Source organism: Tilletiopsis washingtonensis, assembly GCF_003144115.1.
Source record: "Tilletiopsis washingtonensis strain MCA 4186 unplaced genomic scaffold FA09scaffold_16, whole genome shotgun sequence".
Taxonomy (NCBI): Eukaryota; Fungi; Basidiomycota; class Exobasidiomycetes; order Entylomatales; genus Tilletiopsis; species Tilletiopsis washingtonensis.
Window position 1 is genome coordinate 552654 of NW_020312013.1, and position 27533 is coordinate 580186.

Genomic DNA, 27533 nt, shown 5'->3' on the forward strand with positions numbered 1-27533 from the left:
GGGTGCTGACGGAAGGCGCTGTCGCCCGTTGGTGCACGAGAGGAGACGGTGGAGGAGTAGGACTGCGAGAAGGAGCTTTGCGAGAGATGCGAGCGTGCAGACGCGGCGTACTGTGCTGGCAGAGAAGGGAGCGGCTCCGAGGGCGCGGGCAGAGGCGCGGCGCTGCGCGGGGAGCGAGAGGCGGATCGACGGCGAGGGCGCGAGACGGGCGGGTCGCGAGAGGTGCTGCTGTTGCTCGCTCCGCTGCTGGCTGCACCAGAGCGAACGGGAGAGACTGGCGAGGCGAAGGGATGGCCAGACATGCTGCTGCCCGCGGGTGCGTGTGGTGAAGGAAGAGGGGCCACGCTGGGGCGCTGCGAGATCGCTCGCGGCTCTTAAGGCGGGCCGACAGCCACCGTGCACGCTCGCCAGGCTCTGCGCCAATGGCTCCCGCCTGGGGAGCTCCCGAAGTGCAGCGGGAAGCGACGCTCACACGAGACATGCAGTCCTCCGAACGCCCGATGGCGAGGTTGCGTCTTGCGCCGACACTGCAGCGGCGTACCAGGCACGCGGCGTCGTGCCGCGGCCTCGCTCGATCCGCTCCATGGGAGCGCGCAGATGATGAGCGGGCAAGCACGCTAGGGTTGAGGTCTCTCGGCCGGAATGCTGTGCGGCAGTACGCCACAGGCGCTGCGAGCGAGGGTCGGCGAGGACCGAGCGACACAATGCATGGAGCGGCGTGCGGCGCAGGAGCGACTTGGGCATCGAGGGGACGTCCTGCACCTGCGCGCGGCGAGGCGGCTCGTTGGCCGCGGGCGAGGCAGCGAAGGCTCTCTGCTTGAGCTCGAGCCGCCGCCTTCATCACGCCGCGGCTCGGCAGCTGGGGTGCGGCCGGGCCACACGCACGCTGCGCACCCACACTACGCCGCGCGAAGCGATCCGAGCGCAGAGCGGCGCGCTCCGTCCTGATCGCCCGGGCAGCGAGGCGAGGCCAGATGCCGACGGCGTGGGTCGGGGTTCTCTGGATGCCCTCGTGCGACCTTTCGTGAACCGCGAAGGCCAGGTCCGCCGGACTTGCAGATTGACGAGGTCGCGGCGTGTCGCGTCCAGCAGCAGGCGGCACGTTTCCGAGCGCTCGCCGAGCCCCGACGCGCGCGAGCAGGCCGAAGGATGTGTGCGTCATGCCGACGGCGGACAAGGGCTCAGCAGGAATCTTCTCGGCAGCGGTGTGCCGCTGCAGCAGGAAATGAGAGAGCGTGTCGAGCGAAGGACGTGGTGGCCAGAAGTAGACCGCGAAAGAATGCCGCACGGCGGCCCGAGCTCTGCGTCTTCGCGGACGTTCAGCCGGACGAGTGGCAGCTTGGCTGAGAGCGGCAAGCCGCGGAAGAAGCTGGAGAATGCTCGAAAGGTGTAAGTACGACGGTCGTATGAAAGCCAAGGCATCTCCAGCCAAGGCGTCTTCTGAAGCCGTCATTCCTGCGCTTCTCGTGCCCGCTTGGCCGTCTCGCCTCGGTCGTCCTGACGCAGCACGTGTGCAGTTGAGAGGATGCAGTCATGCAGGCTGTAAAGACGCAGACTTTCTCGCCTCCACCTCTGGCGGTGTGCAGCGAGATGGAGACGCCATCGTGCTCATGCTGAAGGCGTCGATGGAGCGTAGGCGTGGCATGCGGTCGTGAAGCACGCCGCGCGTCGGCCGTGGCGGAGACGCCGAGATATCTGCCGCCGCTGCCGCCGCCGTCTTTGTGCGGCTTGATGCGTGCTGGCGCTGCTCGCTGTCTAGTGCGTCAAGCGCTAGGCATGACGCTGGCTCGTCTCGGGGTGCAGAGCTCGCCGCTTGAGCGTCAGCAGCGTGCGGCGTCCTCGTCGACGCAGCGCTCTCGTGCATCCGGCTCTCGCATCCGGCTCTCTGCACCGTGCCGTCGGGTGCGGCCCCAGGGCTTCCCACGCTCCCCTGACGGGCGCCTAGCTCGCCGGCGCATACAAGCTTCGCGAGTTCGCGACGCGTCGCGCTCGTCGCTCCGCCGGCCTCGTCGTCATGGCAGACGCACCGCAGAGCCGGCTGTGATGGCGCTGATCAGGCGGCGAGCACGCTGGGCTCGGCTGCGTAGTGATGGCCCTGTGTGCCTGCTGCGACGGTGTCGGAGCGAAGAGTCGGGCGCTCCATCTCGTACTCAGTCAGACCTCGCGCTGCAGGTTTGAGCTGCGCGCACATGTGCTGGTGCAGCATGCGTGCAGCGGCAGCGGTAGCGCAGTGCCCGCGCGCGCGTGTGCCGGAGCCGTGGGCCGAGGCAGCATGCAGGCGGAGAGGGAGCAGGAGCGGCGTGGAGGAGAGGAGGCGGCGCTGCTGCTGCTGCTGCTGACGACGCTGCAGCTGCACCCCAGGGTGCAGCGGGCCGCCATGTGCTGGCCAGGTGCCTCGCCGGCGCCCGCGCCCGACGCACGCGTCAAGCAAGCCGGGCTCCGCGCCGTGCTCGGCGGTCAGCACGGCAGCAAGAAGCGGCACCGGGCCAGCCGATGCGCCCCGCCGTGGCGGCACCGACTGAACGACGGCAAGCAGCAGCTCCCTGTCCTCGCCGTTGCGGCTTCCTCGCTGCGCATCGCATCTGCCGTTCCCACGTCCATCTCCTCACTCCCGGTTCCCTCTGCCTCCTGCCCGTCTCGCTCGGTCGCCTCGTCTCGCCTGCCCGGACCTCGCCTGTGGACATCTCCGACTCTGCCCCTGTCCCGCACGCGCGTCGCCATCTTCCGTCTCTCTGCGCGCCGCTCCTCCATCGCGCCTCCTTTTCCTCGCGCACCGGCGCCTATCTAGCGACACCTACTCCTCACCCACTACGCCCGCCTCTGGCGCAGCGTCCGCGCCGCCGCCGCCGCATGCAGTCGCGCCCCGCCGTCTCGCGCTCCAGCAACAGCGGCGGGAGCGCCATGAGCAGTGCCGGCGGCGGCGGCGGCGGCGGCAGCGCGTCCGAGGGCGAGATGCAGTGGAGCGCCGCGCCGTCGCCGCACCTGCCGCAGCAGCAGCCGCAGCCGCAACAGCAGCAGCATGTCAGCTTTGCACCGCCGCCGGCGGGCTTGCAGCAGCACCCGACGCCGGGCACGCCGGGGATAGGCGGCGCGCCCTGGAGCAATGCTGGCGAAGAGCGAATGTGAGTAGCGCCGGCTGTCGAGAGAAAGAGAGAGGCGGCATGGGCTTCTGCAGGCTTGGCGAGGTGGTAGCAGAGTGGCGGCGGCGGTGGAGGATCCACTATCCAGAGAGGGCTCTGTGCTTGGCCCAACTCGTGCCGTCTGCTAATCTGATCTGGTCCGCAGCCTGCACCTGGCTATCCTCGAGTATCTGCGCAGCGCGCTGCCTTCCTGCGCCCGGAGCTTTGCTCAAGAGAGCGGCCTGCCCGAGGACGCACGGCTTCCAGGCAGTGCTGGCCCGTCCAACTCGCGAGGGCGGCTGTGGGAGGCATGGAGTCGCTACTGGCCGGTGAGTGCGGCTGATGACGTGGCGCGCGGTGTTGCTATTCTTGGCTCACACAGAGTGGGCGTTCAGGAGCTCCAGCGGCAGAGCCACATGCACGCCATGGGCGGCGCCGGCACCATGTCGATGTCCTCCTCGCAGCGCTCCTCGCTTGACTACGCTCCATCACACGCACACGCCTCGCAGCCAAGCTCGGCGCACGCCACGCCCATCCTCTCGCGCAACGCTCCGCAGTTTACCTCGCCATTCGGCTCGTCGCCGCAACAGGCGGGCCAGGGCATGCACCACGGCATGCAGTCTAACCAGGGCTACAGCATGTCGCCGAGCCCCGTCGGGCAGCAGGCACGCATGCAGCAGCAGCATATGCAAGCGCAGCAGCAGGTGCAGCAGCAGCAGATGCAGCACCACGAGCAGCAGATGCAGCTGCAGCACGCACAGCAGATGCAGCAGCACCAGCTGGCGGCGCAGCAGCAGCACCAGATGCAGCAGCAGCATTCGCAGCAGATGCAGCAGCAGAACTCGCAGACGCAGCACTCGCAGCAGATGCACATGCAGCAGCAGCAAGAGCAACAGCAGCAGCGGCACATGCGCCAGACGAACGTCGCTCCGAGCGCCCAGGTCATGGTCGGCCGCGCCGTCGAGGCACTAGGTTGGCAGGGCCAGTCGATGCAGAACCTCTCGCCGAACGACCGCGTGAGTAGGTCGCTGTCTCTGGCTTGCGCCTAGCGCTGACGGTTTGCGAAACACAGGCGAGACTCCAGGCGCAGATCGGCCAGCTGGCGCAGCAGGACGCCCAGGGCGGGCACAACGAGCTGCGCGTCATGCAGGCCAACGAGCGGCACCAGGAGCAGCAGCAGCAGCGCCAGATGCAGCAGCAGAACCAGCAGCGCGTCTCCTCGCCCCTCACGCCGCAGCACCCAAACTTCCCGATGCAGCAGCAAGGCTTCCAGGGCGAACCGGGACAGAGCCAGACGAGCTTCTTCGCGCAGCAGCAGGGCCCCATGCCTGGCGAGCCGGACGTTGCCGCGATGCAGGCGGCAGCGCGCCAGCACGAGCAGCAGCAGCAGAGAAAGGACGGCTCTGTGAGTGCTTCCTTCTGTGCTCGCTCGCTGCAGCTGTCTCACACACATCCAGCAGAGCACCGACTCGCCGAGCCGCAAGCGTGCGCGAGATGCGATGCGCCAGACCTTTGGCACACCGCAAGGCGGCACGGGCATGACGAATCGCGCACTCTCCAACGTCGAGCAGCGCCGGGACTTTGAGGAGCAGAGCCGCCTGGCGCGCAGCCTGCAGAGCAGCAGCAAGAGCATCATGTCGATGGCGCGCTCAGCGTCGTCGGCTGCTGCAGCTGCGCCTCCTCCGACCAGCGCTCCCCTCGGCGCTGCATGGACGAGCTCGGCGAACACAACCGGCGGAGACCTCACGCGGGCATCCAGCAGCATGGGTGTCGCCGGCGAGAAGCCACGGCCGCCGCCCATCGCCACGCCGCCTTCGCGCCTCTCCGGCCAGAAGACGACGCCGCACAAGACACCGACCTCTGCCAAGGCCCTGCACATTGCCACGAGCCACGCGCAGGGCCAGATCTCGGCGCAGATCCGCACGCTGCAGCAGCAGCAGGCTGCGCGCGGCGGCGCACCGTCGGCCTCGAGCGCCGGCGAGCAGGAGGCGCTTGTGGCGCAGCTCAGGACGATGCAGGGCCGCATGGACGCCAATAACGTCGCCGGCCTAGTCGACGCAGCGCTGCTCCCTTCCGCGCCCGCATCGATGGGCAATACCTCTGGGCACAGCAGCGACGCGAACAGCAGCGCCAAGGAGGAGGCAGAGAAGGAGGCCGCACGCATCATGCCGCCTCCACCATCGCCCTCGACTGTGCCGTCGCCCGGCGCAGCCGCCACGCAGGCTGCGAACGGCACGCCCTACATCTCGCCGGCGCACTACCGGCCGCCGATCTCCGCGACCAACAGCAGTGGCCGTCTCTCCCTTGCCTCGCAGAACTCGTTCCCCTCCTCGACTGCCACGTCGCCGTTCGAGCCGAGCAGCCAGAGCATGTCGCAGGACCTTTCCGCCTCAGGCACCTTCTTCTCACCGCAGTTCGACGACATGAGCTTCGGCCTCTCGTCGAATGCGACGCAGGACGAGCGCGACGCCGAGTACGCCCTCTTCGACGCGTTCCTGTACCCGGACCCGTCCGGCGGCGGCGAGTCGCATCTCGCGGCGCAAGGCCTAGGCGGATCGCGGACGCCTGGCGTCACTGCCGGCAATGCCTTCTCCGGCTGAGCAGCCGGCCGCTCCTATCTCAGACTCTTCCTCATGCTCGCCGTCAAGGCGGGCACACCCAAGCCTCCAGCTTCAGCTTGCTATCTAACTTGCTCGCCCTTCTCTGCCTTTTCGCAACACCCGATTCCACTCCGCGCGGTCCACGCTCCGCATTCGTCCTCGCAGCCACACTCATTCATCCCCCACGTCCGCATCTCTCTCGCATTCCTTCGCCCTTACTTCCGCATCTTGCATCCGCTTCGCCACCTGCTTCCTTCTGCGCCTTCTCCGCCGCCTCCATCCACGCGCTCGCCCGCCAAGCGAGCCACTCCTCGCTGTACTTCTACGTCTTTCGTCTCGTGCACGCCGCGTTTGCGCGTGCTGCTGCTGCTCTTGCAACGCTTGATCTTATTCTCGAACCGCGTGCATTGTTGAGAGCGGGCGAGGTGGCTTGTCGCTAGCCACGTCAGCGCTGAGCAGTCACACTTTGCCGGTGTACTCGGCGTCCAGCTCAGGGTAGTGCCGGAAGAGGTCGTACCTGTTGTGACGAGCGTCAGCGTCGCGTTCCCGACATCAGCGCATGCCTGCTCACTCGTTGAACGGCGTGCGTGCCTCGCTCTTCAGATAGCGCTGGATGGACTCCGTCTCGCGCAGACGGCTCTGCAGCTCAAATAGGGGTGCGAATCGCGCCTCCTTCTTGAGCGTGCCGAAGTAGCGTGGGAAAGCGTATGCCAGACCCTCGAGCAGCTGTGCCAGCGTCAGCTGCTGCGCGCGAAGAAGTAAAAGCACCGACGCACGTGGAAGAGCACCAGATCGGCCGCACTGACGCCGCTCGAGTGCAGCCAGCCGTTGCCCGAGGCTGAGACTTGCGCTGCGAAGGTGCTCAAGAACTTCGGGACACGCAGCTGCAGGAGGTACGGCGCGCGGCGCAGCGAGACGTCGCGCTGGTCCTCGTAGTAGAGCGAGGCATCGCTGTGGCGGGCGTCAGTCGAGCGAGAGAAGCGCAACAGACGACGCACACCGGGTGATGGACGTCGTGCACCTCGTTGGCCAGGTCGAGGATCGTCTCGACGCGCTGCTGCACCGCCAGTCGGCCAGCCTCGTCGCTCGGCGCCAGTCCCAGGCGTGAGGCGAGAAAGTAGAGAATCACGGGTGTCTGCGACAGCTCGACCTCTGCCGCGAAGTCTGGCGGCGCATCGGCGGCGCTGGTGTAGCGCAGCAGCGGCGGCGCGAAGTGCTGTGCGGCGTCCTGCGCCGGCAGCGCCGGCAGGTCGTGGAACGGCGTGCCGGCGTGCACAAAGAGCAGGCGCACGAACTCGCCGCGGCCCGGAATGCCGCGGTGGTAGTGCAGGGCGTAGGACATGGCGTCGCGTTGCTGGTGGTGGTCGCGAGGCAGGAGCAGGAGCTGTGGGCGGCGTCGTGCGGTCCGTGCATCGCACGGCGGCGCTGCTCCCACGCGCTGCGTGCGGCGACACCTCGCGCCCTGCGACAAGCAGGTGGCAGAGCCGCCAGACCAGCGCCAGCTCGCAACATACTCGGCAACGTCCTTCTAAGCCGGCGCTGCTTGCCTTTCCTCTTGCGGCGACGCCCGGCGGTGAGGATGCCCCCTGTCGTCTCCAGGGGCGCGCCCGTGCACGCTCGCACGCCCTCGTGTCGCCAGAATTCCGCGGCTCTGGCGCTTCGCTCTCGCGTGCCGCGGCCCGACTCGCCGCCAAGCGCCGCGCCTTCGCAGATCGGGCCGCGCCGGCGTCTTCTTCTGCCTGCGACGTGGAGGATGCACCGGCAACGGCGACCACGCTCTCGCGGCCTGCACTCTCACCACCATCACATCTGCCGCCCGCCATGTCCGCCGCGCCCCTCATCCTCGTGCGCAGCAGTATCAACATCGACGACATCTACGCCGTGCCGCACATTGTGCGCCCCGGCGAGACGCTGGCGTCGCTGAGCCTCACGTCGCTCGCCGGCGGCAAGGGCCTCAACGTCAGCGCCGCCACGGCGCTCGCGGCCGGCGAGTCAGGCCGCGTCTTTCTTGCGGCCAACGTCGGCGACGTGACGTGGCCGGTGCAGGAGCTGGAGAAGAGGGGAGTCGACTGCAGCCACGTGCGCTCCGTCGATGGCGCCACGGGGCGGGCGGTGATCCAGCGCGCCGAGGACGGCGAGAACAGCATGTGAGTGCAGCCGAGAGGGCAGGCATGGTGTAAAGGGCGCAGGTGTGCACATTTGGGTGGCGTGGTGCTCATACTGCGCAGCATCCTCCTGCCAGGCGTCAACCACGCGCCCGGCGCATCGCCCGACGAGCTGCTGGCAGCGCTGCCGCGGCAGCCGGGCTTCCTCATCCTGCAGAACGAGATCCCGTGGGACATCACGACGGCGTACGCGTCCTTCTTCGGCGCCAAGGGCACCGACGTCGTCTTCAACCCGTCGCCCATGCCGTCGCAGGCACAGCTCGAGGCGTTCCCGTGGAAGCAGCTCGCCGTGCTCATCGTCAACGAGGGCGAGGCGGCCGACCTGCTCGCTGCACTCTCGTCACAGAAGGCGGACTCGTCGTCTGACGCCAAGGCAACGCTCGAGGCGCTCGTGGCGCTGCCGCAGTTCAGCGGCCTCAAGTGGCTTGTCCTCACACTCGGCTCGCAGGGCGTCATCGCGTCCGTGGCGCTGCAGGGCGGCAGGCAGGTGTTCGCCTCCCCCGCGTCGAAGCCGCAGGCCGTGCGCGATACGACGGGCGCCGGCGACACGTTTGCCGGCAACCTCGTGACGCGCCTCTCCGAGGTCGAGGGCGAGCTGCAGGCCAAGCAGGTCGAGGAGGCGCTGCGCTGGGCCGGCCAGGCAGCGGCCATGGCGGTGGAGAAGGAGGGCGCGCTGGAGAGCATTCCGAAGCGGCAAGACGTGCAGCAGCGGCTGCAGGGCTAATGTCACACTGTCTCCGTCACCCTCGCAATGCCATGCATCTGTCTATTGCGGCCGCTCGGGCACCTCTACGCTGACCTTCTGCTCCTGCATCAGCCACGCGGCGCGCCAGCGCACCTGTGGCCGCTCGAGCTCCTGCCGCGCCTGGATCAGGCGCAGCTCGTGCGTGCGTGCGTAGAGAACATGCGCCTCTGCCTGCTGCTCTGCCGTCAGCTCTTGCGATGCGTCGGCGGGAGTGGCGGCCTGCGGTGCAGAGGCAGCCTCATTCGTCGCGGCGTCGACGGTGTGCTTCAGCACGCCGGCCACGCTGGCGATGGCCAGCTCGGCAGCAGTCGCGAGCGGCGTGATGCCCTCGCCTTGCGTGTCCGTCTTGAACCGGCCCAGCACGAGCGCCGAGAACAGATCGCCGACGCCGACGAAGTGACCCTCGACGTGCGGGAAGCGGATGATCCACGGCTGCAGCAGCACCTGCTTGCCCTCGCCCCGCGCTGCGTCGACGTCGAATGAGGAGCCGACCTGCACCATGTCGCCCTTCTCTACGCCAATGTCATCCGGCACGCGTTCCAGCGATGTTAGCACGACGTGTCGCACGCCGTACGTGACGTGCAGCGTCGCGAGCACGCTGAGCAGGCTGCTGCGATCTGAGATGCTGCGTGCGGCCAGTTGTCTGTGCGCCTGTTAGCACGAGACATGCCTCTCACGAGCAGCTACGACTCACTCGGCCTCCCAGCTGTTCGGCGTGATGATGTCGGCCAGCGGCATGAGTTCGCGGTACAGCGGCAGGCATGCAGTGTCGACGTAGTAGCCGCGGTCCGTGTCGCCAAGCACGGGGTCGAGGAGATAGGTCGGCACGCGGGCGTGTGCTTTCCGGACCGAGGCGATGAACTGCGAGATGACGTGGAGTGCTGTGGGCGACGGCGTGTAGCCTGTCCAAGAGAGCAGCATCAGTGCGATGCCAGGAGCACTGGCCGTCTCGCCGCTGGCTTGGGCGCGCTTCACTCACCGGTGAGGAGCCGCGCATAGCGCACGAGGCCATTCTGCTGCAGGCCCTGCAGCACGCTCTGCAGGTGCTCGGCATCGAGGCGACAGCCGCCCATGCGCCGGTAGCCGGTGTGATTGCCTGGAGGACCACGAGGTGTGAGCATGCGCAGATGCTGAAGCGCTGGGCGAGGCAACGACGCGCGTGGAGCAGCAGTGCTGGGGGCACAAGACTTGCCGCTCAGCCAAGCCGCCCTTGTAGCTGGCGCTGTCATGCGTCGCAGCTACGCCTGACCCTCTCACTACCGCTCATGCCGCTCTGGCAAACCACGCACTCAGCTGTGTCGTGTTGCACACGTCGACGTCCCAGCCGAGCAGCTGCAGGGGAAAGGTGGAGCAGCGGTTGCCCACGTAGCCCGAGACGACGTGCGACTGGATCGAGAGGAGCCGCTGCGGCGCGAGTGCCGGTGCGGCCGACGACGAGGCGGCCATGCTGGCGTGCGTGTGAGGTGAGGAGATGAGGGCGGGGAAGATAGGAGCAGCGAGAGGAGGCCGAGCGAAATCGAAATGCGCCGCACTTCAGACTCAGATTGTGACTCGGTGTAGTCCGCGAAGCATTTCTTGAAGTGCGAGAGGCGCGATTGTTGTAGTCGCGCGGCACTCGGGCGCGCAGCCCAGAGACGCCCGTGCTGACGCGAGGTGGAGCAGCCGCCGGCCTTCTCTCGTCTCCTCCACCATCCCGTCTCACTCCAGCCGCACCCCTTGCATCCCGCCAGAACAGCACCGCAGCCACACACTCCATCTCGCCTGCCGCTTGCATCTTCGCAGACATGTCGCTGCCGTCGCTGCGCACCGCGCTGCCGCGCCTCGCCGCTCGCGCGCTGCGTCCTCAAGCACCTCGCTGCGTCGCGGCCGCAGCAGCGCCGGCGACGAGCGCTGCCGCTTGCCGGAGACGCGAGCTGCATGTGTCTGCGCCGCGTGCCCGCTCGGATGACCCGGGTGGCAAGCCCAACGATGGCAGCCACCCGACGGTGTACGAGTGAGTGGGCCGCGCGGGTGTAGGGTCAGAGCGGGCGCCAGAGAGCATTGCACGGCGACAGCGAAGAGGCAGCAGCAGCTCGCTGGCTGTCAGCGAGCTTCGCGAGTGCACCCGCTTCTCGCGTTGCCAGTCTGCACCGACGCTTCTGCTGCTGACACTTCCTCAGCGACTTCTTCAACCTGCTCTCGTCGCCGACGGACAACCCGTCGATCACCGTGCACTCGCTCTCCGACACAGCCATCACGCTCGCCGACGGCCTCGTCATTGCGCAGCCCGTGCTCTTCCTCAACGGCAGCGTGCTGCTCTGGGACGCGCCGCCGCTGAATGTCAAGCAGGCGGCGCCCAGCGGCTGGGGCTGGGAGGCGTGGGACGACGAGTGCTGGAAGGTGGTCGAGGTGGTGGAGCCGCGGCCAGGTGCGTAGCGGGCAACAATGGTGCAGCGCGGCGACTGACACGCTGTGCAGAGGTGATCATCTTTGGCACCGGCGCGACGGTCTGCCCGCCGCCGCAGCGCATCAAGTCATACCTGCACTCACTCGGCATCCAGCTGACCGTTGAGAGCACTGTGCGTCCTGCGTTCAGCCTCTGCTGGCCCACTGCTGACGCACAGACCCCGCGCAGCGCAACGCATGCTCGACGTACAACCTGCTCATCGAGGAGGGCCGCACCGTCGCCGCGGCGCTTCTGCCGTCAGAGCGAAGGCCCACGCAGAAGGTGCCCAACGACGAGGGCGGCGAGCACCTGGAGAACCGCAAATAGCTGGAGAGAGGGCAGAGAGCGCAATGTCATGGTGCTGCTACGGTCTATAGGCGCCGGGCATGGCTGGAGCGAGGTTCGAGCGTCGCATGCACAAGACGCTCCTCCTCGCCACGAAACGCGCAGCCTCGACGACCCGCGAAGGCGCAGACAGTGCGAGCTTGGCCGGTGAAGGATATGCATTAGGATCGTGCAGCAGGTGCAGCTTCGTAAGCCGTAAAGAGGCGTGATTGCTCCTTGGCCACGTATCTGCAGCAAAAAGTAGCGTGAGCCCGTGCGGGATGCCTGCGCGCAGGCAGCAGCAGGCGACTCACGCCAAGAAGTCGCCGAGGTGCTCCTTGAGCAAGGCGACAGAGGGCGCATCCATCGTCGTGTGTGCGATGATGCCCGGCAGGTTGACTGGAGCGGGTGTGAGGGGCGCGGGCACAGACGGCAGAGAGGTACCCACCAAAGAGACGCAACAGGTGCTCGGCGCCGTAGACGTCGCTGGCCTTCCACTCGCCAGCCTCGGCATCGCCGTCGCCGCGCTTGCGGCCGGCGCCCCTCCGCTCCTCCTTCTTCGCTGCGTGCTCCTTCTGCAGCTCGAGGTACTGCGCCCGCTCGAAGCGGTACAGCAAGTTCGCGCCGAGCGAGCGGTCAAAGTAGAGCGTCAGGCCGAGCAGCACCTCGTCCAGGACCGAGGGCGATCGGCTAGGGCTAGGGTGAGCGAAGGCAGGAAGAGTGAGGCGCGTCACGCACGAGGAGCGGTCTTTCCGTGCGAGGTAGAAGGCGCGGTAGTCGGAGAGGATGGTCCGCACCGAGGGCGTGCGTGGCAGGGGTACGAGCTGCGAACATGTCGTCAGGCACATCACGCATCACGCCGCGCCAGCAGACGCACGAGGTTCTTCTTCGTCACGTTCTCCCAGTCATCCACGAGCTGCAGCTTGAGCGCGTCGGGCAGCGCAATCTTGATCTCTGGCCGCTTGATGTACTCCTCCTCCTGCCCAGAGACCGGCTCAGCGTGATGCGAGACAGGCTTGTCCACGCATCGCTACTCACGCGCTCGACAGTGCCACGCTCCTCGCGCTTGCGCTTGCGAGCGCCCGCCGTGTCCGTGCTCTCCCGCCCGCGCCGCCGGCCCTCGCCGGCTCGCTCGCTGCTCGTCGCGTCGGCGCCGGCCGAGGAGGCGGCGAGAGCAGCGGCATTTGAGGCGCGCTGCGCATCTTGCAGCGCGCGCTGCTTCGCCAAGTTGGCGTCGGTGTGCTTCAAGAGGCGTGTCGGCGGCACCCATTCGTCCCAGCTGGCGGGAGTGCGTCAGCCCAAGGAGCACGGCGAGGGCACGTCCAGGGCCAGACGGCCAGGGTGTCGCTGCATGACTGGAGCTCTACCTGCAAAGCCTGCCTACTCCGGCCTCTCTCGCCGCCGCCGCCAGCCGCATGCGCCTGGCCCCACTCACGTCTGCTTCCAGCCGAGGTAGTGCACGCGGAAGTGCGGGCCCGTGGCGCCCGAAGCATTGTCGTCGCCCGTCCACTTCTCGGCCTTGAGGACCTGCCGGTACAAGTATGTATCAGCAGCGGTGCGGGTCTGCCAGCGCGCTGGCTCAGGCAGCTGTGTAGCGGCCACGCACCTTGGCGGGATAGATGAGCGGCCCGTGGAAGCAGAGCACCTTCTCGTCGACGGCAAAGGCGAGGCTCATCGTGCGGTCTCAGACTAGCTGTGCGCGTGGTATAGGGTTCGGTCAGGTGGCTCTGGAACGGTGACGCTGGCGGAAGGTCGTGCGGCGGAAGAGAGTGAGGTGCAGGCGGTGATGATGATGGGTGGAGGCGGAGCGGAAGGACGCGTCGCGTGAGGCAAGCAGCGCTCATGGCGCGGCGCCGCGCGGCAAAGGCCAGAAGACATCGCAGATGCACACCGGAGTCGCTCGCGCGTTCGGCCCAGCCAGCCCGGCGAGGTCGCTCGACGACCAGTGCTCGCTGCCGTCTGCCTATGCGCGGCACACATGCAACTCTCGTCAACAAGAACAAGACTCTCAGCGCCTGAGAGGAAGTGAGATGAGTACACGTACGGAGCACCGCTTCAGCGGCAGGCCAGGCACCGCGGCGACACGGTGTCGGACGAGTTGCACGCTCGTGCGAGCTGCCCTTGCGATGCACGAAGGCTGTCGCTGTCAGATCGACCGCGCTGTCGCAGCAATTCGCCCACAGCTTCCATGTCGTCGATTCTGAAGCGAGATCAGCTATGGGGTGCCTCGCTCTTGCTCGTCGCGGGGACGACGCTACGAGATCTGCTCTGCCCTCTCTTGCACAGACCTGGTCGCCCAGCCGGCTGTCGTGCGCATCGATCATCCGACAGCCGGAGCTGTGCTGCTTGTACTCTTCAGCACCAGCAGCAGCAAGTGGCGAAATGTCGCATCGCGCATCTCGGGTTCAGACTTTCGTTCTTTGCGCCGCGAGCTCGTGGTGCGCGGTTCGCTGCGCTGTTGCGCCGCGCCGGACGAAGGAAGCGCGGCGGCGTGTGGCTTGCGGATCCGGCGGTTAGCGTGGAACCTCGGCACGGCGCCGTCGATGCGGGGGGCAAGGGGCTCGCGCTGTGCCTCCTTCGGCCCTCATTCCCTCACCCGCTGCATGCTGCAATTCCTCCGATGCTGCATCTCGTCACTCTCCCTCGTGCACGCCGATGCCGAGCGGCGCAGACGCATCAAATAGCTTGCATGTCAGGCACGCTGGGCTAGCACTATCAGATTGCGGGCCTCCTTGCGCTCAGACGCTGCACCGCCTCCTCGTTCCGTCGCATCCTCGAGCGAGCTCTTGCCGCGGCTGCGCTGCCGCGGCTGCGGCTGTGACACCTGTTGCGGGAGCTGAGACGTCTTTGCATGCAGCGGCTGTCGCTTGTTGCACGACCTGCAGCAGCCGACCGTCGGAGGCGCGCTGCGCCCTGCTCGTGCACAGGGAACATCACGGCTCCGCTGCAGTGTCTCTCCGCTGGCGTCTCCGCACAGACCCTGCATCTTCTTGCTTGGCCTCGTCAGCACTCGAGACAGCCACTCAATGCTGTGTGCTCCGTTTCCGCAGCAGCAAGTAAGAGTGTAGCAGGCTGCTGCTGTGAACTGCAGATGGCAGACGCACGTTGTGCACAGCCCTCACGAGGGCGCACAAGTCCTCCAGGCCTATCGACCCGGGCGCGGCGTGATGACAGCCGCTTGCTGAATGCGGCCAATGAGAATATCACACCAAGTCTTCTAGAGAAAACTGGTGACTGCTCGCTTTGTGGTGTGGTCTCGAGGTCGAGAGTCGACGTTTACGGAGAGCGCAAGAGGGCGGCATTCTTTGGGACGCGCCTGCAGGCCCTCGCGCCCTCTCGTGTCTCGTCGCAGCTCGCCTCAGCGAGCAGACAAGCGACGCTCTGCATCTGCTGCACTCTTACTGTCTCGCACACCACGAACCTCGACGGCACAACGACGATCCGATAGGCGGAGCGAGGTGCAGTCCGACGTTGGCGGGGCTCCGACGCGCGCGTGAGCCTCCGCCCCGGCGGCTGCAGCGTGCATCCCGGCGGCCCGACGCTCAGCATGCCGCATCGCGAGCCCTTTCGAGCTGTCGAGGCGCAGGCTGCAGGGCTGCGGCTGACAGCTGTGCAGCTGCTCTCGAGCTGCAGCACCAACCCACGACCATGAGCAGCTCGGATCAGGATGCCAGAGCGGGCTGACGCTGGCGCTGTCGCCAAATTCAGGCACGCCTGCTCGCCCCGGCTTCCTTCTGCCCTGCGGCTGCCGGCTGCGCGAGAGTGCTCATACGGCGCCCAGCGTCAGAGCGACGTGTCAGAGCGCCGCCTACGCTGTGCCTGGAAGTGTGGCTGTGTATCGATGTGATACTCCCCGAAGAGGGGAGGCAGCGGCGACTTTGCGCCCCTGGAGATGTCGTTGCACGCGGGGGAAGGGGTGAGCGCAGCAGCAGCTGCCTTGGAGCGGCAGCGGCAGGGCAGACGCCGCCGCTGCCAGGTGCCGTGCCGCCGGCGCGGGCGGGCGAGGGCGCGCGCGCGCGCGCGATGGCCGGTTGCCGCGGCCAGCTTCCGGCGCGTCAGCGCAGCGAGCCGCGCCGCGCCGCCGCGACCGCGGCCCGCCTGCCTCTGCTGCTTGCTGCGCTGCTGCGCTGCGATGCCGCCGCCGCCGGCTGGCTGCCGCTGCCGCAAGGCCGCGCTGCCGCCGCCTCGGCCGCGGCGGCGCGCGACGTGCTTCCCGCGCCATCAACCCCTTCGTCACGCTCTCCGCTCCCCGCAGAGCGCTGCCCACTCTCCACCACCTCCGTCTCACGCGCCAGACCATCCGCAACAGCCGGCTCGCCGCAGCCGCGCGTCCGTCTGCCCACGCTGTCCGCCGCACACGCCTTTGCGCCCGGAACGCAGGAGCGCAGCGCCAGCAGCACGCCGAGCAGCGGCAGCGCACCCGGCTCCTCCGTCTTCGCGCCGCCCGGCGCCGCCGCCGCAGCCGTGGCGTCGCCAGGCTCGCTGGGCACGCCGGCGTCGACGGCGCGCCTGCGGCCCTCGTACGCCGCCCGCAGCCCGCCGCCGCAGCAGCAGCAGCAGCACTCGTCGGCGCTGCGCTCCACGTCGGGCCCGTCGGGCAGCGCGTGGGCCAACGGCTCGCTGCCGCACTCGCAGTCCGCCACGTCGCTCTCCAACTCGTCGTCGTCGTCTTCGTTCTTCACGCACGCGCGCTCGCACAGCGCGACGAGCACGCCGCCCGACGCCGGCGCCTTTCTGCCGCAGTACGCACAGCAGCCGGCTATGTACGGCAATGCCGGGCAGATGCCGCACGCGCTGCAGATGCAGATGCAGCAGCAGCAGATTGCCGTCATGCAGGCGCAGTACGCGCAACACCAGCAGCAGCAGCAGATGCAGCAGCAGCAGCAGCAGCAGGCGGCGGGTCAGAAGCGCAAGGAGAGCCCGGGCAACGAGCCAAACGGCCGCGACACGCGCGACAGCTCGCAGGGCCGCGAGGCCTCGGGCAGCAGCGGCCCGGGTACGGCGGCGGCTGCAGCAGCTGCTGCGGCGGCGAAGCGCATCAAGACGGCGCGCGCCTGCGACTCGTGCCGCCGCAAGAAGATCCGCTGCGATGTCATCGAGGACGGCAGCCCGGCCACGGGCGACCCGAACAACGGCAACGGCGGGCTGACGTGTGCGCACTGCCGGCAGTATGGCTTTGGTGAGTGCACTCGCGGGTGTATCGAGGTGCCTGGCTCATCATGCCTCGCAGAGTGCACCTTCTTCCTGCCCATCACCGAGACGCGCTTCAAGAAGAAGCACGAGCGCGAGCGCGAGGAGGCCGCGCAGATGGCAGCCGCGCATGCGCTGGCACAGTCGCGCGCCGGTCTCGCTGGCGGCATGTACCCGAGTGCAGGTGCACCGCGCCTGCCAGTGCCCGGCATGCCCGGCTCGCTGCCGCCGCTGAGCGGCATCGCCGGGCGGTACGCCGGCTACGGTGTGACCTCGGGCCTGTCGCGGCTCGATTCTCAGGGGCCGCTGAAGATTCTGGCGACGCAGGAGTGGCCACCAAGAAGCGGATCAGACTATGCTGGCTCGGGTCCGCCAGCTGGCTTTGCGTCCAGCTCGAGCCCGCGCGCGTCTATCAAGGCTCCGTGAGTAGCACTGCGCCAAGAGCTCGGCGTATCACTGACGTGCGCACCAGGCGACCGTCGCATCGCGAGAGCGGAAGCGCCAGTCCAGGCCCGCCGCCGAGCGACACGCGCGTGCTGGGTACGTCTCCATGCCTCCTGCCGCAATTTCAGCCCGCTCACCTCTCTGCAGGCCCGACATCCATCGCATACATCGTGCACTCGACTGCGTTTGTGCCCGGCGCCGCGATTGAGGCGCACGACCTCAAGCACCACCAGACGTTCGAGGTCGGCGCGTCTGGCGACGGCATCATCAAGTTCCACCGGCCGCCGCGCCTGCCCGGCTCGCCTGCTCCAGACGCCGACGAGGGCGATGTGCCGATTTTGCTGCCCAAGTCGCTGCGCAACCGCGTGGCCGCCGACGTGCTTGACCAGCTGGCCGCAACGTACTTTTCGCGCCTCGGCTTTCTGTTCCCCATCGTGACGCCCGGCGAGTTCTTCAGCCTCAAGCCGCCGCCGCCGCTGCTGCTCTACTCGATCTGCGGTATTGCCGCGCTGAGCCGCGACGTGCCGAACGACGTGCTCGGCTCGATCAAGCTGGTGCTGAACCGCCTGTTCCGCGAGAATGACGTCGCGAGCAGCTCGAACATCATGACGGTCAAGGCGCTGCTCATCCTGAGCCTGCACAGCGACCTGCATGCGCCGACGAATGTGCAGGGCGGCACGCGCTGCTGGAACCGCACCGGGACTGTGAGTGCGACGTGAGGATTGAGGTGCGGCAGACCATTGGCTGACGATCGCTGCAGGCCATCCGGATGGCGCAGGACCTCGGCATGCACCGCGACGCCTCTGGCCGCGACGACGTCGACGAGGACTCGTACTATCTCGAGGAGAAGCGCCGCATCTGGGGCTGCTGCGTGACGGCCGACCGGTGCATCTCGATTTCTCTTGGCCACCCGCTCGCGATCGACCTCACCGACTGCGACGTGCGGCTGCCTTCGCCGCACGAGATCCTGAAGCACGAGGGCGCGCCCAAGTCGCACCCCGACCTCGAGCAGCCGTTTGCCTACAACACGGAGATGCTCAAGCTGAGCATCCTATTTGGCCGCGTCATGAAGACGATCTACAGCCCGACGGGCCTGATGAAGACGAACGACGAGGAGATCGTCGGGCTGCTCACGGACATCGACACGTGGAAGGAGTCGCTGCCGTCGGAGCTCGTCTTTACGGGGCCGGAGTGCGCGGCGTCTGCGGGCGTGCTGCACGTCGCCTTTGCGTGCCTGCAGCACCTGTTCTTCCGCGTCTTCATGCGCATCTCGTACAATTGCCCGCAGCACCTCTCGTTCAGCCTCAACATCGAGCGCATGACGGCCATGATCAAGGCGGCGCGCGAGGCCATTGAGTGGGTCGACCGCAACCCGTACTACCTCGACACGATGCAGTTCGTCTCGTACTGCCTCGTCTTTTGCGCCACGCTGCAGTACCACGCCTGGCTGCGGCGCGGCGAGCAGAAGGCGCTGGCGACGCTCAAGAAGTGCAAGGAATGCGTCACGCGCTTCAAGCGCGAGGGCGCGCGCGAGGAGCTGACGCTGCGTGCCAAGACGGCCGAGGTCATCACGCTGCTGTACGAGGCGGCGCTGGGCGCGTACGCCGACTCGGCGGCGGCGCCGAGCTCGGGCGCGCTGAACCCGACGGCCGGCGTCAGCAACAAGCGCACGGCGGACACGGTGCGCGGCATCGTGTTCAAGCCCGACCAGAGCAAGCCCGGCGGCGGCGTGTACGTGGCTGCCGACCGGCGTCTGCTGCTCAACGACTTGCCGACGGGCACGATTCTGCTGCACGAGACGGAGGCGGGCCGCGTGCCGGCGCTGATGCGCACGACGGCGCAAGACGGCACCAGCGCGTGGCAGACGCTGCCCGGTGGCAGCACCGCCAATGGCCTGGATGGCCTCTCGGCGTCTCCGCTTTCGAAGCCGCCGGCCGACTTTACGCACGTCGCTGGCGACGTGTGGACGGACGCGCAGGGCGCGGCCGTCGACCGGCGAGGCGAGCGGCTCGTGACGATGATCCCCGTCGGCGCGGCGCAGAACATGCTGCAGCTGCAGGGCGCCTGGAACAACAACGGCGCGCAGGCCGGGCAGATGGTGCAGGCGCTGCCGGACGCAACGCAGCAGGACGCAGCCTCCTCTGAGCTCTTCCCCCGGCGGGGCTCCAACGGCCTCTCCGCGCTCAACCTCAACCTCAACCCGCACCTCAACGACGCAGCCTGGGCCAGCACGCTTGCCGCGCTCGGCGACGCGTACACCTTTGACGGGCAGAACCTGGCGCCGATGCCCACCGGCGGCAGCGTCACGGGCGGCACGGGCAACATGGAGCCGCTGTTTGACTTTGGCATGGACTTTGCCAGCTGGGCGCAGCAGCTGGCGGTCGTCAATGGCGCGTCTGCCACGTCTGGCGCCGAGGCGCAGGGCGGCACGGACGCCTCGCGCCCGGCGAACCCGACGCTCGGCTCGATTGCGGGCGGCGACTTTCGATGAATGAGCAGACACGGCGGCGCCTTTCGCCAGTGGTCCCGTGCCCTCGCTCCAGTTTCCAGCTCCCGTCCTCTGCCACACCTGAGCGCCTGCATGCCCGGCGCATCTCTTTCTCTCTCCACGTCATCTGCTGCTGTAGCTATAGGACCGAACCGAGCGCCCGTCGCTCTGCATTCCCAATTCGTGCATAATGACTTGTGTATCGCGCTACGCCAGGCTGCGCCACATGCGCTCGGCGCCTTCGCTCTGCGGCTGGTCGTCGTGGCTCTTCTTGGCGATCCGCAGTGCTTCCCTCTCCAGCCAGCCGTCCTTGAGCCCGTCCGTCGCCGGTGCCACGACGGAGTGCACCTCTACGCCCTCCCTTCGCAGCTCCTCGACGCCCGCGCACGCCACAAAGTCTGGCGGCTCGCGCACGCCCATGAACACGCGCACGATGCGTGCGCCCTTATCTCCCTGCCTTGCGTTGAAGGCGAGGATGCGCTGCACGCACGGCACGTTGCCGGAGCTGCGCACGGAGCACGGCTCCATGCTGGTGTAGAGGTCGAGCTCTGCGCCTGCTGGTAGCGACGTGTCCGAGTCGAGCTTGGCCAGCGCGCTCTCCTCGGCATGCGTGTTGCCCGGCAGCTCGCGCGAGTAGCCCGTCGCCAGCGCGGCGCTCTCTTTGCCCGAGGCCGAGAACGAGATGACGCAGCCGACGCAAAAGGCCGTCTGGTTTGGCACGCACTTGTCGGCGAGCGCGAGCGTGGTGAGGATGTGCCGGTAATGCCGCTTCGAGTCTGCCTTTTCGCGCCTCCTCCGCGGCGGCGCGATGCGCGGTGTATCGTCCTCTACAGCCGAGTCGCTGTGCGCATCGCGCCAGTCGCGGCGCCGCCGCTCCCATTCATCGCGCCAGCGTCCGTACTCCTGCTCGATGCCGCCGTCGCGCCACACGCTCCAGCTGTCGCGCAGCCGGAAGGCCACGGCCAGCGGGTGGTCCAGTATGAGCTGCCGGAGCGGCGGCGCGGGATGCAGCTCGGGAATGAGCGCCGACAGGCTGGATCGTCGCCGGTGCGTCGGGCCGCGCGGTGCCTTGTCTTCGGCGCTCGACGTGCCGCGCTTGCGGATGCTATCGCCGCTGCCGACTGCGGAGGATTTGCCACGCAACGGCAGCGACGGCGCACGTCGCGAGGCGGGCGAGGCGAGCGGCGCCGGCAGGCGCAGCGGCTGACGCGGCATGTGCTCGGCGACGTAGTACCAGCCAAGCCCGAGCGCGACGCCGAGCGTCAGGCCTACCCAGATCTGCGCGGGCGTGTGGTACGAGAGGTGGTACCTGCGCAGAGCGTGAGTACGTCACGCTGGCAGCATCACACCGGCCACACGCACCGGCTGTATGCCGTCAGCGCTGCGCCCAGCGCAATGAGCAGCATGAGCAGCGCGTGCTCAGCGATGCGCATCGTGTTGACGAGCGTGCGCGGGCGCGCCGCACGCGGATGGTGCAGCGAGAAGTGCGCGAGGAAGAAGGCGGCGAAGAAGCCGACGAACTGCGCGTGCGACGAGGGCATGCCGTAGCCGGAGCCGAGGTGGTCTGCGGAAGATGATCAGCAAGGTGAGAAGCCATTCCATGCAGCGCGGCGAGGAGCGGCAGGCCATGCACTGCCGGCCAATGCAAAGCAGCACTGCAGTGCAGCTCAAAGCGAGCGCACGCAGAGCAGCAAAGCAAAGCACGCTGCAGCGCACACGTAGGCTTATCTATGGCAGCGCATCGCAAGCCTTGCAGTACATCGCATGTGCAGCCCACCCCGCTGCCCGGTACGTACCTGTTGGGCGCCCCTGCCGAATCGTGCGCTTGAGCCCCCAGTTGATGCCCTCGCACAGCAGCTGGCCGAGGAGCGCATTGACAAACGTCAGCTCGCGGCGGTAGAGGATGATTGTCGTGTATGCGCAAAGCAGGAAGATGGGCGAGAGCGTGACGAGCGCCAACACGCGCGCGAGCGGGTCGCGGCCGTCGTACTGCACGTGCGTGAGGCCGAGCACGGAGTAGGACGACGGGTCGATGGCCGACGTCGGCGCGGTGGAGAAGGGGAACATGGCGGCGGCTGCGCGGCCCGCAGGTGGTGGTGGTGAGAAGGAAGGGCGCGTGCATGGAGGGTCACTTCCAGCAGATGCTGCTGCACGGGCCACGCCGCGCGAAATCTCGCGAAACGGGATCGCGATTCGCGCGCTTGCCTCTCTCTGTCTCCTCCTCACCCTCACCACGCCGCAGCATGTCGCAGCCAGGCGACGCTGCCGCTGACGGCGCTCAGCCTCCAACACCCTCGCAGTCATCGCCACCACGCTCGCCCGCCTCGCCGGCGCCTGCCGCTCGCCGCAGCCCGGCGCCGTCGCCCGGCGGCCCGGCACACCCGCTGCTCGCGCCGCAGTCGCCGCTCGACGCCTTCCACGCCGGCGCCGCGCCGCGCACGTCGCCCACGCTCTCGCCCACGACGGCGCTGGCGCAGAGTGCCGCGCCCGCCGCGCCGAGCAGCAGCACGTACGGCTCGCTGAGCTATGCGCCGCGCAAGCGCCCGCCGCACCTGCACTCGCTGAGCCACCAGTCGGCCGCCACCAGCAGCGGCAGCGGCAGCGGGCAGTTGACGCCATCGCTCTCGTCGCCGGCGCTCGCCTCACAGCTGCTGGCGCCGCCGCCGCTGCACGACGAGCCGCGCACGTCGGACGCCGAGCGCAGCCTGGCGCTGCAGCGCCTCAAGGCCGAGGCGCAGGCGGCGGGCCTGGCGCCGCAGTCGCTCGGCTGGGCCATGCTCGAGCAGCTCGCGATGGGCGAGGGCGAATGGGCGGAGCTGGCGGCACTGGCAGACGATGGCCAGGTGAGTGGACGAGTGATGGCCAAGTGCTGCAGTGGCTGAGACGCAGTCTGCAGGCAACGCTCCTTCTGCCGCGCTCGTCGTGGAGCGGCACCCACGTCAGCGTGCCGCTTTCAACTATGCATAGCCACGTGCTCTGCGCACGCGAGCGGCCAGTTCCAGAACGGAGAGCAGAGATCGTGACGCTGTCCGGTCTGCGAGGCACGCTCGGCGAGCGGACAAAGGAGGATGCCGCCACTGAGCTCTCGTTTGGCTCCTTCATCCCGCGCTCCGATCATGCTTTTGTGGGAGACTTGCGAGACGAGTCCAGCCGCAGGTGAGTGGCTGCTCATCTCGAGGCGTGTTGGTACTAATGTCCTCCTCAGTGCCTTGCTTTCGGGCCTCTCTCCCTTGCCGATACCCGGCTGTGCGCCCGTCAATCCCGCGTTCACACTCTCGACGCACCTCGCAGAGCTTTCTCTGCCTCCGGCACCGCCACTCCGAGCGCCTCCATCGCTGCCGCACCGCCGACCTGCACGTGCCTCTGACGCTTCGGAGACCGCACGACGAGCAGCAAATCGAGCCTCTACGTCCTTCAGCACGCTGTTCGGCGGGTCTGGAAGGGCAGCACGGCAACGCGGCGAGAGCACGACGAGCAGTATCGAGGCGCCGGCACCGGCACAAGATCCAGCGCTGCTGGCACCGCCGGATCTCGCTGCTCCCGGCTCCAGAGCGCAGCAACCCGAGCAAGCACGCTCGATAAGCGCGTGGATCGTCGACCGCGAGGTGCGCAAGTCGGCTGTGCTGCGCGAGATGGAAGCTGCCACTCGCGCACGGCTCTCGACGACGTTGCGAGAAGGAGGGCTCAGCGAGGCTGTCATCGAAGTCGTCTGCAGGTGAGGAGAGTGCTGGTCTCACGCCACGCCGTGCTCTGACACGCCGCGCAGCTTCGCTTCTGCCTTCTTTCCGCCGGCAGCGACCACAAGCTCGCCCAGCCCGCGCTCACCAGGCTTCGTCGTCGCAGCGCCGTACCTGCAAAGCGCAGACGTCATGTCTGAGAGCTTCCAGGACATGTGTGCGAGCCTGCGCGATCAAATACGGGATGGACTGCAAGACACAGAGAAGAACAGCGATCGCACTGACGAGCTGGTCGAGCTTGCGGAAGCCGTGCTCACAAGGGAGCTCTATGATCGGTGAGCCTCATCGTATGTCGCCGTCACGCATGGGCTCACGACTTTGCAGCATCTTTGCGCCCGCGACTTCGCGCGACGCACGCTACGACGAAGCCTTGGCCCTCCGCATCGAGGCGCTCAACGACATGGGCCTGGACCTCGGGCACCTCGGCTTGCTCGTTCCGCAGCCAGACGAGTCCGGCCTCGACGTCGGCGCCGCACTGCGCAGCTTGGCACAGGAGTGCGGCGCTGCCCTGCAGCAGTTAAGCAAGTCGACATGCCGTTCGCCTCGCGATCAGCTTGCGGCGTTGGTCAGCGCGCACCAAGTCGTCGTCGAGGGCCTGGCGAGCCTGCCAAAGATTGAGCTCAAGGACGATGCCGTTCCTGACGCTGTCAAGATCGATGCCTCGGACGCCGCCACCAAATCGTCGCCTCCAGCGGAGAAAGCGGCCTCACCTCCCGCGTTGCCGGCCACGAAACCTCGCACATCCAGCGCCGACCTGATCCTCCCGATGCTCATCTACTCGATTGTACTGAGCAACCCGAGGCAGCTGCACAGCCACCTACTCTTCATCCAGCGCTTCCGCACCGAGAGCCTCCTGCGCGGGCAGGAGAGCTACTGTCTGGTGAATGTGCAGGCTGCCGTGGCGTTTCTGGCCAATGTCGATCCGCGAGTGCTGGGCCTCGGCGATGACCTGTCCAGGTGAGTGCCGCCGCAAACTCCATGTGCAGAGGTGGCTATGCTGATGCCGCGGCAGATTCGACAGGGCCGACGACGTGCTCCGCTCGCCGCACAGGGCGCAGAGCTCGGCAACCGCTGCGGAAGGGGCCTCCGCACCGATGCGCATCCGAGGCCGCGTGGCGCAGGAGATTGGCGAGCTGGCGGGCGTGTCGAATCGCGTCATTACCGGCGGTGAGTGCGACTTGGCACAGGCTGTAGGGTGTGGCTGATCGCAGCACCACAGTGATGGGCACCAGCTTCAGTGCCTTTAGTCGGATCATGGGCGCCGGCAATGAAGCACGCAGTATCGAGGAACCCAAGGACAGGACTCAGACTGGCAGCTCTCGCCCTGCGTCGCTGAGGCAAGGGAGCACGGGCGACCAGTGGCTCGTGCCTGAGGGCGCTCGGCGACTTGCGGGCGCCGCCGAGCACGCTTTGGAGCGAGGGCCACGCATGATCGGCGAAGGCGGTACTGACTACGGCGCCGAGGACTCATTTTCGCTGCCGATCCCGGATGCCAGGCCACCGCTCTCGGAGAAACCGAGTCTGTCGGACCGCCTCGCCTCACTCCCGATGCTCAGCCGGCTCTCCGCGACGTCGCCGAGCGGAGGCCCGCAGCGCGTGCTGTCGCCGGCACGCTCGCTCCGCGATCTGCCTGGTCCGCCGCCGCCGCTGAAGCCCGTCCGGACGCACTCGGGCAGCTCGAGCATCCCCAGTCCACTGCCATCGCCGCGGCATCTGGCCGCACCAGACCTACCCTCATCGCCGGTATGTTGTGCGACCAGCATTCAACGCATCGCGAACTGACACTCGACTCACTGCCAGGTCCAGTCGTCCTTTGATGTGCCTGCATCGCTGCAGTCTCCCTACGCACCGCTAGCGAACCCACCGACTGCTGCACGCCCGCTGCACGTCGTCCTTGCGAGCACTGGCAGCGTCGCGAGCATCAAGATTCCGCTCATCGTCGAGGCGCTGCTGCAACATGCAAACGTGCGCGTCCAGCTGGTGGCGACCGAGCACAGCCTGCATTTCTTCGACGCCGCCGCGCTGGGCGAGCAGGCGGGCTACGGCGTGCAGGATCTGGCGCAGGAGAACCGGGCGGCGGTGCGCAACCTGCCGCCCACTGCGAGGCCGCGGATGCACGTGTGGCGGGATGCCGACGAGTGGAGCTCATGGAAGAGCGTCGGCGACCCAATCCTGCACATTGAGGTGAGCGAGCGCAGAAGGGGCGCCTGCTGTTACCGTGGGCTCATCCTCGCCGCCGCACAGCTCCGTCGATGGGCCGACATCGTGCTCGTTGCGCCGTGCAGCGCCAATACGCTCGCCAAAATCACCGGAGGCATCTGTGATTCGCTTCTGGTAAGTCGCGGACCGCTGCCGTCGCAGGACGACAAGGCCTCACACTCTGCTCCAGACATCCTTTCTGCGCGCGCTCTCGCCGAGCACGCCGACGGTGCTGTTCCCGGCGATGAACACGCTGATGTACATGCATCCGCTCACGGCCAAGCAGCTGGCGATTGCGCGCCACGAGCTCGGCTACGAGGTCGTGGGGCCGATCAGCAAGCTGCTCGCGTGCGGGGACCTGGGTGAGTGTGAAGGGTGCGATGTGGGCGATGCGCAGCGATGCGATACGGACGATGATGCGGCGTCGACATGTGCTGACACGCTTATGTTCACTTTGCAGGACAAGGCGCGATGGAGGAGTGGAGCGACATTGTTGCGCTCGTCGTCAAGCGCTTCGGCCTGGTGCCACAGGAAGCGTCATCCTAGACGCGCAAAGGCGTGCATGCTCAATTTATCGCTGCTGCGCCTCGTTGCTGTCTGTGCACAATCCGCATGGTCCCCCATGTGGCGGGCCGCTGACGAGTCGATGAGCCTGGCTTCCGCGACGCAAGGCCGGACGCCTGTTCTCTCTCTGCCTCGCTGTCATGACTCGCACACACTCGCTGCAGGACCGCGATGCATTGCTACCGCACGTCGGCGGGCAGATAGCCAATCTCCTCTCCCATGCGCTCGTGAAGCAGCACCGTCTGCAGCACCGCAAGGCCCTGCCTCCAGTCGTCGATCTCCACGAGGTCGAAGGTCAGCGCCTCTCGCTGCTTGCGCTGCGGCGTCCACCGGCTCGCATGTGCCAGCCACCCGCGCCCACCGAGCCGCTCCAGCGTCTCCTCCAGGCCCTTGGCCTGCCCGACCACGAGGCCGATGTCTGCGAACAGCAGCGCCTGCAGGTCCGTCGTGCTGTCGCCGGCGTAGACGACCTTCCCCTGCCCGCCCGCCTGCCGCCAGGCCTGCGCAATCCGCTGCGCCTCGCGCAGCTTGTGCGGCGCGGTGCGGATGCCTGCCACGCCGTCGCCGGCAGACGTTGCGTCGCGCGACTTTGTCAGACGGCCAGTGCCGCGCCCCGTCGTCGCATCCGCCTCGACCTCGTTTGCGCAGATGGACGCTGGCCTCGCGCAGCCGTGGTGTGCCAGCGACGCGGCGATAAAGCGGGCGGACCAGCTGCAAGCGCCTCAGCGGGGAGCATGCCGAGCCAGACGCCGCACTCACCCGACGCTGATGATGTGCATCTCGACGCCGCGAGCGGCCAGCCACTGCGACGCTTCGCGCCAGCCGTCGCGCAGCGCCACCTCGCGTGCCCGCGCCTCCATCGCCGCCAGGTCGGCATCCTCAAACAGCCCGCCAGCCTCGATGCGCGCCTGGCTCGCGAGCTCGACGGCGTCCAGCGCCGCGAGTGACTCGAAGTGCTCGTCGAGATCGCGCGGCGGCGAGCGTGCTGCAGCATGCGCCTGCAGGTCGTCCATGTACGCCTCGCCGTACGCGGCAAAGGCAGGGCCGCGCGTCTGGGCGCCGGCGGGCGGCGCGATGAGGGCGAGCGTGTCGTGCGCCGAGAGCGTCTCGTCCCAGTCGAGCAGCAGGAGCATGGCGATGCGGCACGTGTGGAGCGACGCTGGCGTGCGTGGGAGCGAGCGATGCCGGTGAGGCGCGGCCGGGATGGCCGGCGGGAGCGAGGCTTGGCGACGTCGGCGGCGAGAAGGAGCGCAGCAGATGTGGCACCGGCGTTCGCTATTGGCGTGGTGGGCGCCCCGTTGCGTTGCGAGCGTCAAGCTGGCCGCGCTGCACCTCCACAACGCCGCTTACGGCCGACACGTCTTCTGAGGTGATCTGCGGCGCGGCGCCTGTCTGCCGCTGGCGTGTGGCTTCGCCGCGAAGAAGTGGAGCGCTCCGCGGTGCGCCGCCGCCCAGCCGCCAACTCCAACCGCCCGCAGCGCCTCGGCGTATAAGACGCAGAGCGCCGGCGCACGCCGCACCTCACACTCACAC

The 27533-nt window shown here is 67.9% G+C and overlaps 14 protein-coding genes across 14 annotated transcripts; 7 read left to right on the top strand and 7 right to left on the bottom strand.

Annotated features, from left to right (window-relative positions):
* Positions 1-472: 472 nt before the first annotated feature.
* On the top strand, positions 473-1053 carry FA09DRAFT_84991 (hypothetical protein). Its single transcript, XM_025745866.1, has one exon. The coding sequence runs from the start codon at positions 643-645 to the stop codon at positions 946-948; it is 306 nt and encodes a 101-aa protein (XP_025597030.1). The 5' UTR covers positions 473-642; the 3' UTR covers positions 949-1053.
* FA09DRAFT_84990 (hypothetical protein) lies at positions 1054-1576 on the bottom strand. The gene has a single exon (XM_025745865.1). It carries the CDS (start codon positions 1420-1422, stop codon positions 1159-1161), a length of 264 nt encoding a protein of 87 aa, XP_025597031.1. The 5' UTR covers positions 1423-1576; the 3' UTR covers positions 1054-1158.
* A 2474-nt stretch (positions 1577-4050) lies between these two features.
* Positions 4051-5519, bottom strand: FA09DRAFT_85008 (hypothetical protein). The gene is made up of 2 exons (XM_025745867.1): positions 5121-5519; positions 4051-4916 (listed from the first exon to the last, which is right to left on the bottom strand). The coding sequence occupies exons 1-2, from the start codon at positions 5284-5286 to the stop codon at positions 4165-4167; spliced, it is 918 nt and encodes a 305-aa protein (XP_025597032.1). The 5' UTR covers positions 5287-5519; the 3' UTR covers positions 4051-4164.
* A 326-nt stretch (positions 5520-5845) lies between these two features.
* Positions 5846-7064, bottom strand: FA09DRAFT_361880 (hypothetical protein; the record flags this gene model as incomplete). Its single annotated transcript, XM_025745413.1, has 4 exons — positions 5846-6236; positions 6291-6445; positions 6496-6670; positions 6718-7064. 4 exons carry the CDS (start codon positions 7059-7061, stop codon positions 6179-6181), a joined length of 732 nt encoding a protein of 243 aa, XP_025597033.1. The 3' UTR covers positions 5846-6178.
* Positions 7065-7493: 429 nt separating this feature from the next.
* Positions 7494-8652, top strand: FA09DRAFT_331212 (Ribokinase-like protein). The gene is made up of 2 exons (XM_025742918.1): positions 7494-7866; positions 7948-8652. The coding sequence occupies exons 1-2, from the start codon at positions 7541-7543 to the stop codon at positions 8606-8608; spliced, it is 987 nt and encodes a 328-aa protein (XP_025597034.1). The 5' UTR covers positions 7494-7540; the 3' UTR covers positions 8609-8652.
* Positions 8261-10115, bottom strand: FA09DRAFT_331213 (Ribokinase-like protein). Its single transcript, XM_025742919.1, has 4 exons — positions 9919-10115; positions 9609-9725; positions 9324-9531; positions 8261-9272 (listed from the first exon to the last, which is right to left on the bottom strand). The coding sequence occupies exons 1-4, from the start codon at positions 10073-10075 to the stop codon at positions 8651-8653; spliced, it is 1104 nt and encodes a 367-aa protein (XP_025597035.1). The 5' UTR covers positions 10076-10115; the 3' UTR covers positions 8261-8650.
* Positions 10116-10413: 298 nt separating this feature from the next.
* Positions 10414-11580, top strand: FA09DRAFT_320857 (hypothetical protein; the record flags this gene model as incomplete). The annotated part of the gene is made up of 4 exons (XM_025740995.1): positions 10414-10622; positions 10789-11036; positions 11087-11187; positions 11244-11580. The coding sequence occupies 4 exons, from the start codon at positions 10414-10416 to the stop codon at positions 11379-11381; spliced, it is 696 nt and encodes a 231-aa protein (XP_025597036.1). The 3' UTR covers positions 11382-11580.
* FA09DRAFT_331217 (MRG-domain-containing protein) lies at positions 11543-13204 on the bottom strand. Its single transcript, XM_025742920.1, has 8 exons — positions 12985-13204; positions 12814-12905; positions 12417-12657; positions 12256-12357; positions 12117-12202; positions 11827-12068; positions 11693-11777; positions 11543-11627 (listed from the first exon to the last, which is right to left on the bottom strand). Exons 1-8 carry the CDS (start codon positions 13051-13053, stop codon positions 11561-11563), a joined length of 984 nt encoding a protein of 327 aa, XP_025597037.1. The 5' UTR covers positions 13054-13204; the 3' UTR covers positions 11543-11560.
* A 925-nt stretch (positions 13205-14129) lies between these two features.
* FA09DRAFT_85153 (hypothetical protein) lies at positions 14130-15275 on the top strand. The gene has a single exon (XM_025745868.1). It carries the CDS (start codon positions 14230-14232, stop codon positions 14824-14826), a length of 597 nt encoding a protein of 198 aa, XP_025597038.1. The 5' UTR covers positions 14130-14229; the 3' UTR covers positions 14827-15275.
* FA09DRAFT_331218 (hypothetical protein) lies at positions 15020-15253 on the top strand. Its single transcript, XM_025742921.1, has one exon. The coding sequence runs from the start codon at positions 15046-15048 to the stop codon at positions 15223-15225; it is 180 nt and encodes a 59-aa protein (XP_025597039.1). The 5' UTR covers positions 15020-15045; the 3' UTR covers positions 15226-15253.
* A 569-nt stretch (positions 15276-15844) lies between the features above and the next one.
* Positions 15845-19692, top strand: FA09DRAFT_320863 (hypothetical protein). Its single transcript, XM_025740996.1, has 5 exons — positions 15845-16557; positions 16609-16990; positions 17041-17108; positions 17160-17716; positions 17773-19692. The coding sequence occupies exons 1-5, from the start codon at positions 16140-16142 to the stop codon at positions 19501-19503; spliced, it is 3156 nt and encodes a 1051-aa protein (XP_025597040.1). The 5' UTR covers positions 15845-16139; the 3' UTR covers positions 19504-19692.
* FA09DRAFT_331219 (PAP2-domain-containing protein) lies at positions 19393-21597 on the bottom strand. Its single transcript, XM_025742922.1, has 3 exons — positions 21297-21597; positions 20863-21064; positions 19393-20809 (listed from the first exon to the last, which is right to left on the bottom strand). Exons 1-3 carry the CDS (start codon positions 21565-21567, stop codon positions 19708-19710), a joined length of 1575 nt encoding a protein of 524 aa, XP_025597041.1. The 5' UTR covers positions 21568-21597; the 3' UTR covers positions 19393-19707.
* Positions 21598-21734: 137 nt separating this feature from the next.
* Positions 21735-26204, top strand: FA09DRAFT_331220 (hypothetical protein). The gene is made up of 11 exons (XM_025742923.1): positions 21735-22343; positions 22397-22656; positions 22706-23215; positions 23267-23512; positions 23562-24194; positions 24250-24404; positions 24457-24980; positions 25038-25421; positions 25482-25571; positions 25627-25798; positions 25897-26204. The coding sequence occupies exons 1-11, from the start codon at positions 21744-21746 to the stop codon at positions 25980-25982; spliced, it is 3660 nt and encodes a 1219-aa protein (XP_025597042.1). The 5' UTR covers positions 21735-21743; the 3' UTR covers positions 25983-26204.
* On the bottom strand, positions 26160-27283 carry FA09DRAFT_331221 (hypothetical protein). Its single transcript, XM_025742924.1, has 2 exons — positions 26760-27283; positions 26160-26711 (listed from the first exon to the last, which is right to left on the bottom strand). Exons 1-2 carry the CDS (start codon positions 27131-27133, stop codon positions 26180-26182), a joined length of 906 nt encoding a protein of 301 aa, XP_025597043.1. The 5' UTR covers positions 27134-27283; the 3' UTR covers positions 26160-26179.
* Positions 27284-27533: the final 250 nt, after the last annotated feature.

What these genes read in the sequence shown, in the direction of transcription:
- FA09DRAFT_331212 (XM_025742918.1), top strand. Translation starts at nt 7,541, where the DNA reads ATGTCCGCCGCGCCCCTCATCCTCGTGCGCAGCAGTATCAACATCGAC. An exon ending in GAGGACGGCGAGAACAGCAT is followed by an intron (nt 7,867 to 7,947) that starts GTGAGTGCAGCC and finishes CATACTGCGCAG; the next exon opens with CATCCTCCTGCCAGGCGTCA.
- FA09DRAFT_85153 (XM_025745868.1), top strand. Translation starts at nt 14,230, where the DNA reads ATGCAGCGGCTGTCGCTTGTTGCACGACCTGCAGCAGCCGACCGTCGG.
- FA09DRAFT_331219 (XM_025742922.1), bottom strand. Translation starts at nt 21,567, where the DNA reads ATGTTCCCCTTCTCCACCGCGCCGACGTCGGCCATCGACCCGTCGTCC. An exon ending in TCGGCAGGGGCGCCCAACAG is followed by an intron (nt 21,065 to 21,296) that starts GTACGTACCGGG and finishes CATCTTCCGCAG; the next exon opens with ACCACCTCGGCTCCGGCTAC. An exon ending in GCGCTGACGGCATACAGCCG is followed by an intron (nt 20,810 to 20,862) that starts GTGCGTGTGGCC and finishes CGCTCTGCGCAG; the next exon opens with GTACCACCTCTCGTACCACA.
- FA09DRAFT_331217 (XM_025742920.1), bottom strand. Translation starts at nt 13,053, where the DNA reads ATGAGCCTCGCCTTTGCCGTCGACGAGAAGGTGCTCTGCTTCCACGGG. An exon ending in CGCTCATCTATCCCGCCAAG is followed by an intron (nt 12,906 to 12,984) that starts GTGCGTGGCCGC and finishes TTGTACCGGCAG; the next exon opens with GTCCTCAAGGCCGAGAAGTG. An exon ending in TACCTCGGCTGGAAGCAGAC is followed by an intron (nt 12,658 to 12,813) that starts GTGAGTGGGGCC and finishes CACTCCCGCCAG; the next exon opens with CTGGGACGAATGGGTGCCGC.
- FA09DRAFT_85008 (XM_025745867.1), bottom strand. Translation starts at nt 5,286, where the DNA reads ATGATGCGTGCGGCCTCCTTCTCTGCCTCCTCCTTGGCGCTGCTGTTC. An exon ending in GCCCTGCATCGTCCTGAGCT is followed by an intron (nt 4,917 to 5,120) that starts GCGCCACAAGCG and finishes GCGTGGCGATGG; the next exon opens with GCGGCGGCCGTGGCTTCTCG.
- FA09DRAFT_331220 (XM_025742923.1), top strand. Translation starts at nt 21,744, where the DNA reads ATGTCGCAGCCAGGCGACGCTGCCGCTGACGGCGCTCAGCCTCCAACA. An exon ending in ACAAGGGAGCTCTATGATCG is followed by an intron (nt 23,513 to 23,561) that starts GTGAGCCTCATC and finishes ACGACTTTGCAG; the next exon opens with CATCTTTGCGCCCGCGACTT. An exon ending in GAATCGCGTCATTACCGGCG is followed by an intron (nt 24,405 to 24,456) that starts GTGAGTGCGACT and finishes GCAGCACCACAG; the next exon opens with TGATGGGCACCAGCTTCAGT.
- FA09DRAFT_320863 (XM_025740996.1), top strand. Translation starts at nt 16,140, where the DNA reads ATGTACGGCAATGCCGGGCAGATGCCGCACGCGCTGCAGATGCAGATG. An exon ending in CGCGCGTCTATCAAGGCTCC is followed by an intron (nt 16,991 to 17,040) that starts GTGAGTAGCACT and finishes CGTGCGCACCAG; the next exon opens with GCGACCGTCGCATCGCGAGA. An exon ending in GAGCGACACGCGCGTGCTGG is followed by an intron (nt 17,109 to 17,159) that starts GTACGTCTCCAT and finishes ACCTCTCTGCAG; the next exon opens with GCCCGACATCCATCGCATAC.
- FA09DRAFT_84990 (XM_025745865.1), bottom strand. Translation starts at nt 1,422, where the DNA reads ATGCCTTGGCTTTCATACGACCGTCGTACTTACACCTTTCGAGCATTC.
- FA09DRAFT_331218 (XM_025742921.1), top strand. Translation starts at nt 15,046, where the DNA reads ATGCCAGAGCGGGCTGACGCTGGCGCTGTCGCCAAATTCAGGCACGCC.
- FA09DRAFT_331221 (XM_025742924.1), bottom strand. Translation starts at nt 27,133, where the DNA reads ATGCTCCTGCTGCTCGACTGGGACGAGACGCTCTCGGCGCACGACACG. An exon ending in ATGCACATCATCAGCGTCGG is followed by an intron (nt 26,712 to 26,759) that starts GTGAGTGCGGCG and finishes AGGCGCTTGCAG; the next exon opens with CTGGTCCGCCCGCTTTATCG.
- FA09DRAFT_84991 (XM_025745866.1), top strand. Translation starts at nt 643, where the DNA reads ATGCTGTGCGGCAGTACGCCACAGGCGCTGCGAGCGAGGGTCGGCGAG.
- FA09DRAFT_331213 (XM_025742919.1), bottom strand. Translation starts at nt 10,075, where the DNA reads ATGGCCGCCTCGTCGTCGGCCGCACCGGCACTCGCGCCGCAGCGGCTC. An exon ending in GTGCAACACGACACAGCTGA is followed by an intron (nt 9,726 to 9,918) that starts GTGCGTGGTTTG and finishes GTGGTCCTCCAG; the next exon opens with GCAATCACACCGGCTACCGG. An exon ending in CTATGCGCGGCTCCTCACCG is followed by an intron (nt 9,532 to 9,608) that starts GTGAGTGAAGCG and finishes TCTCTTGGACAG; the next exon opens with GCTACACGCCGTCGCCCACA.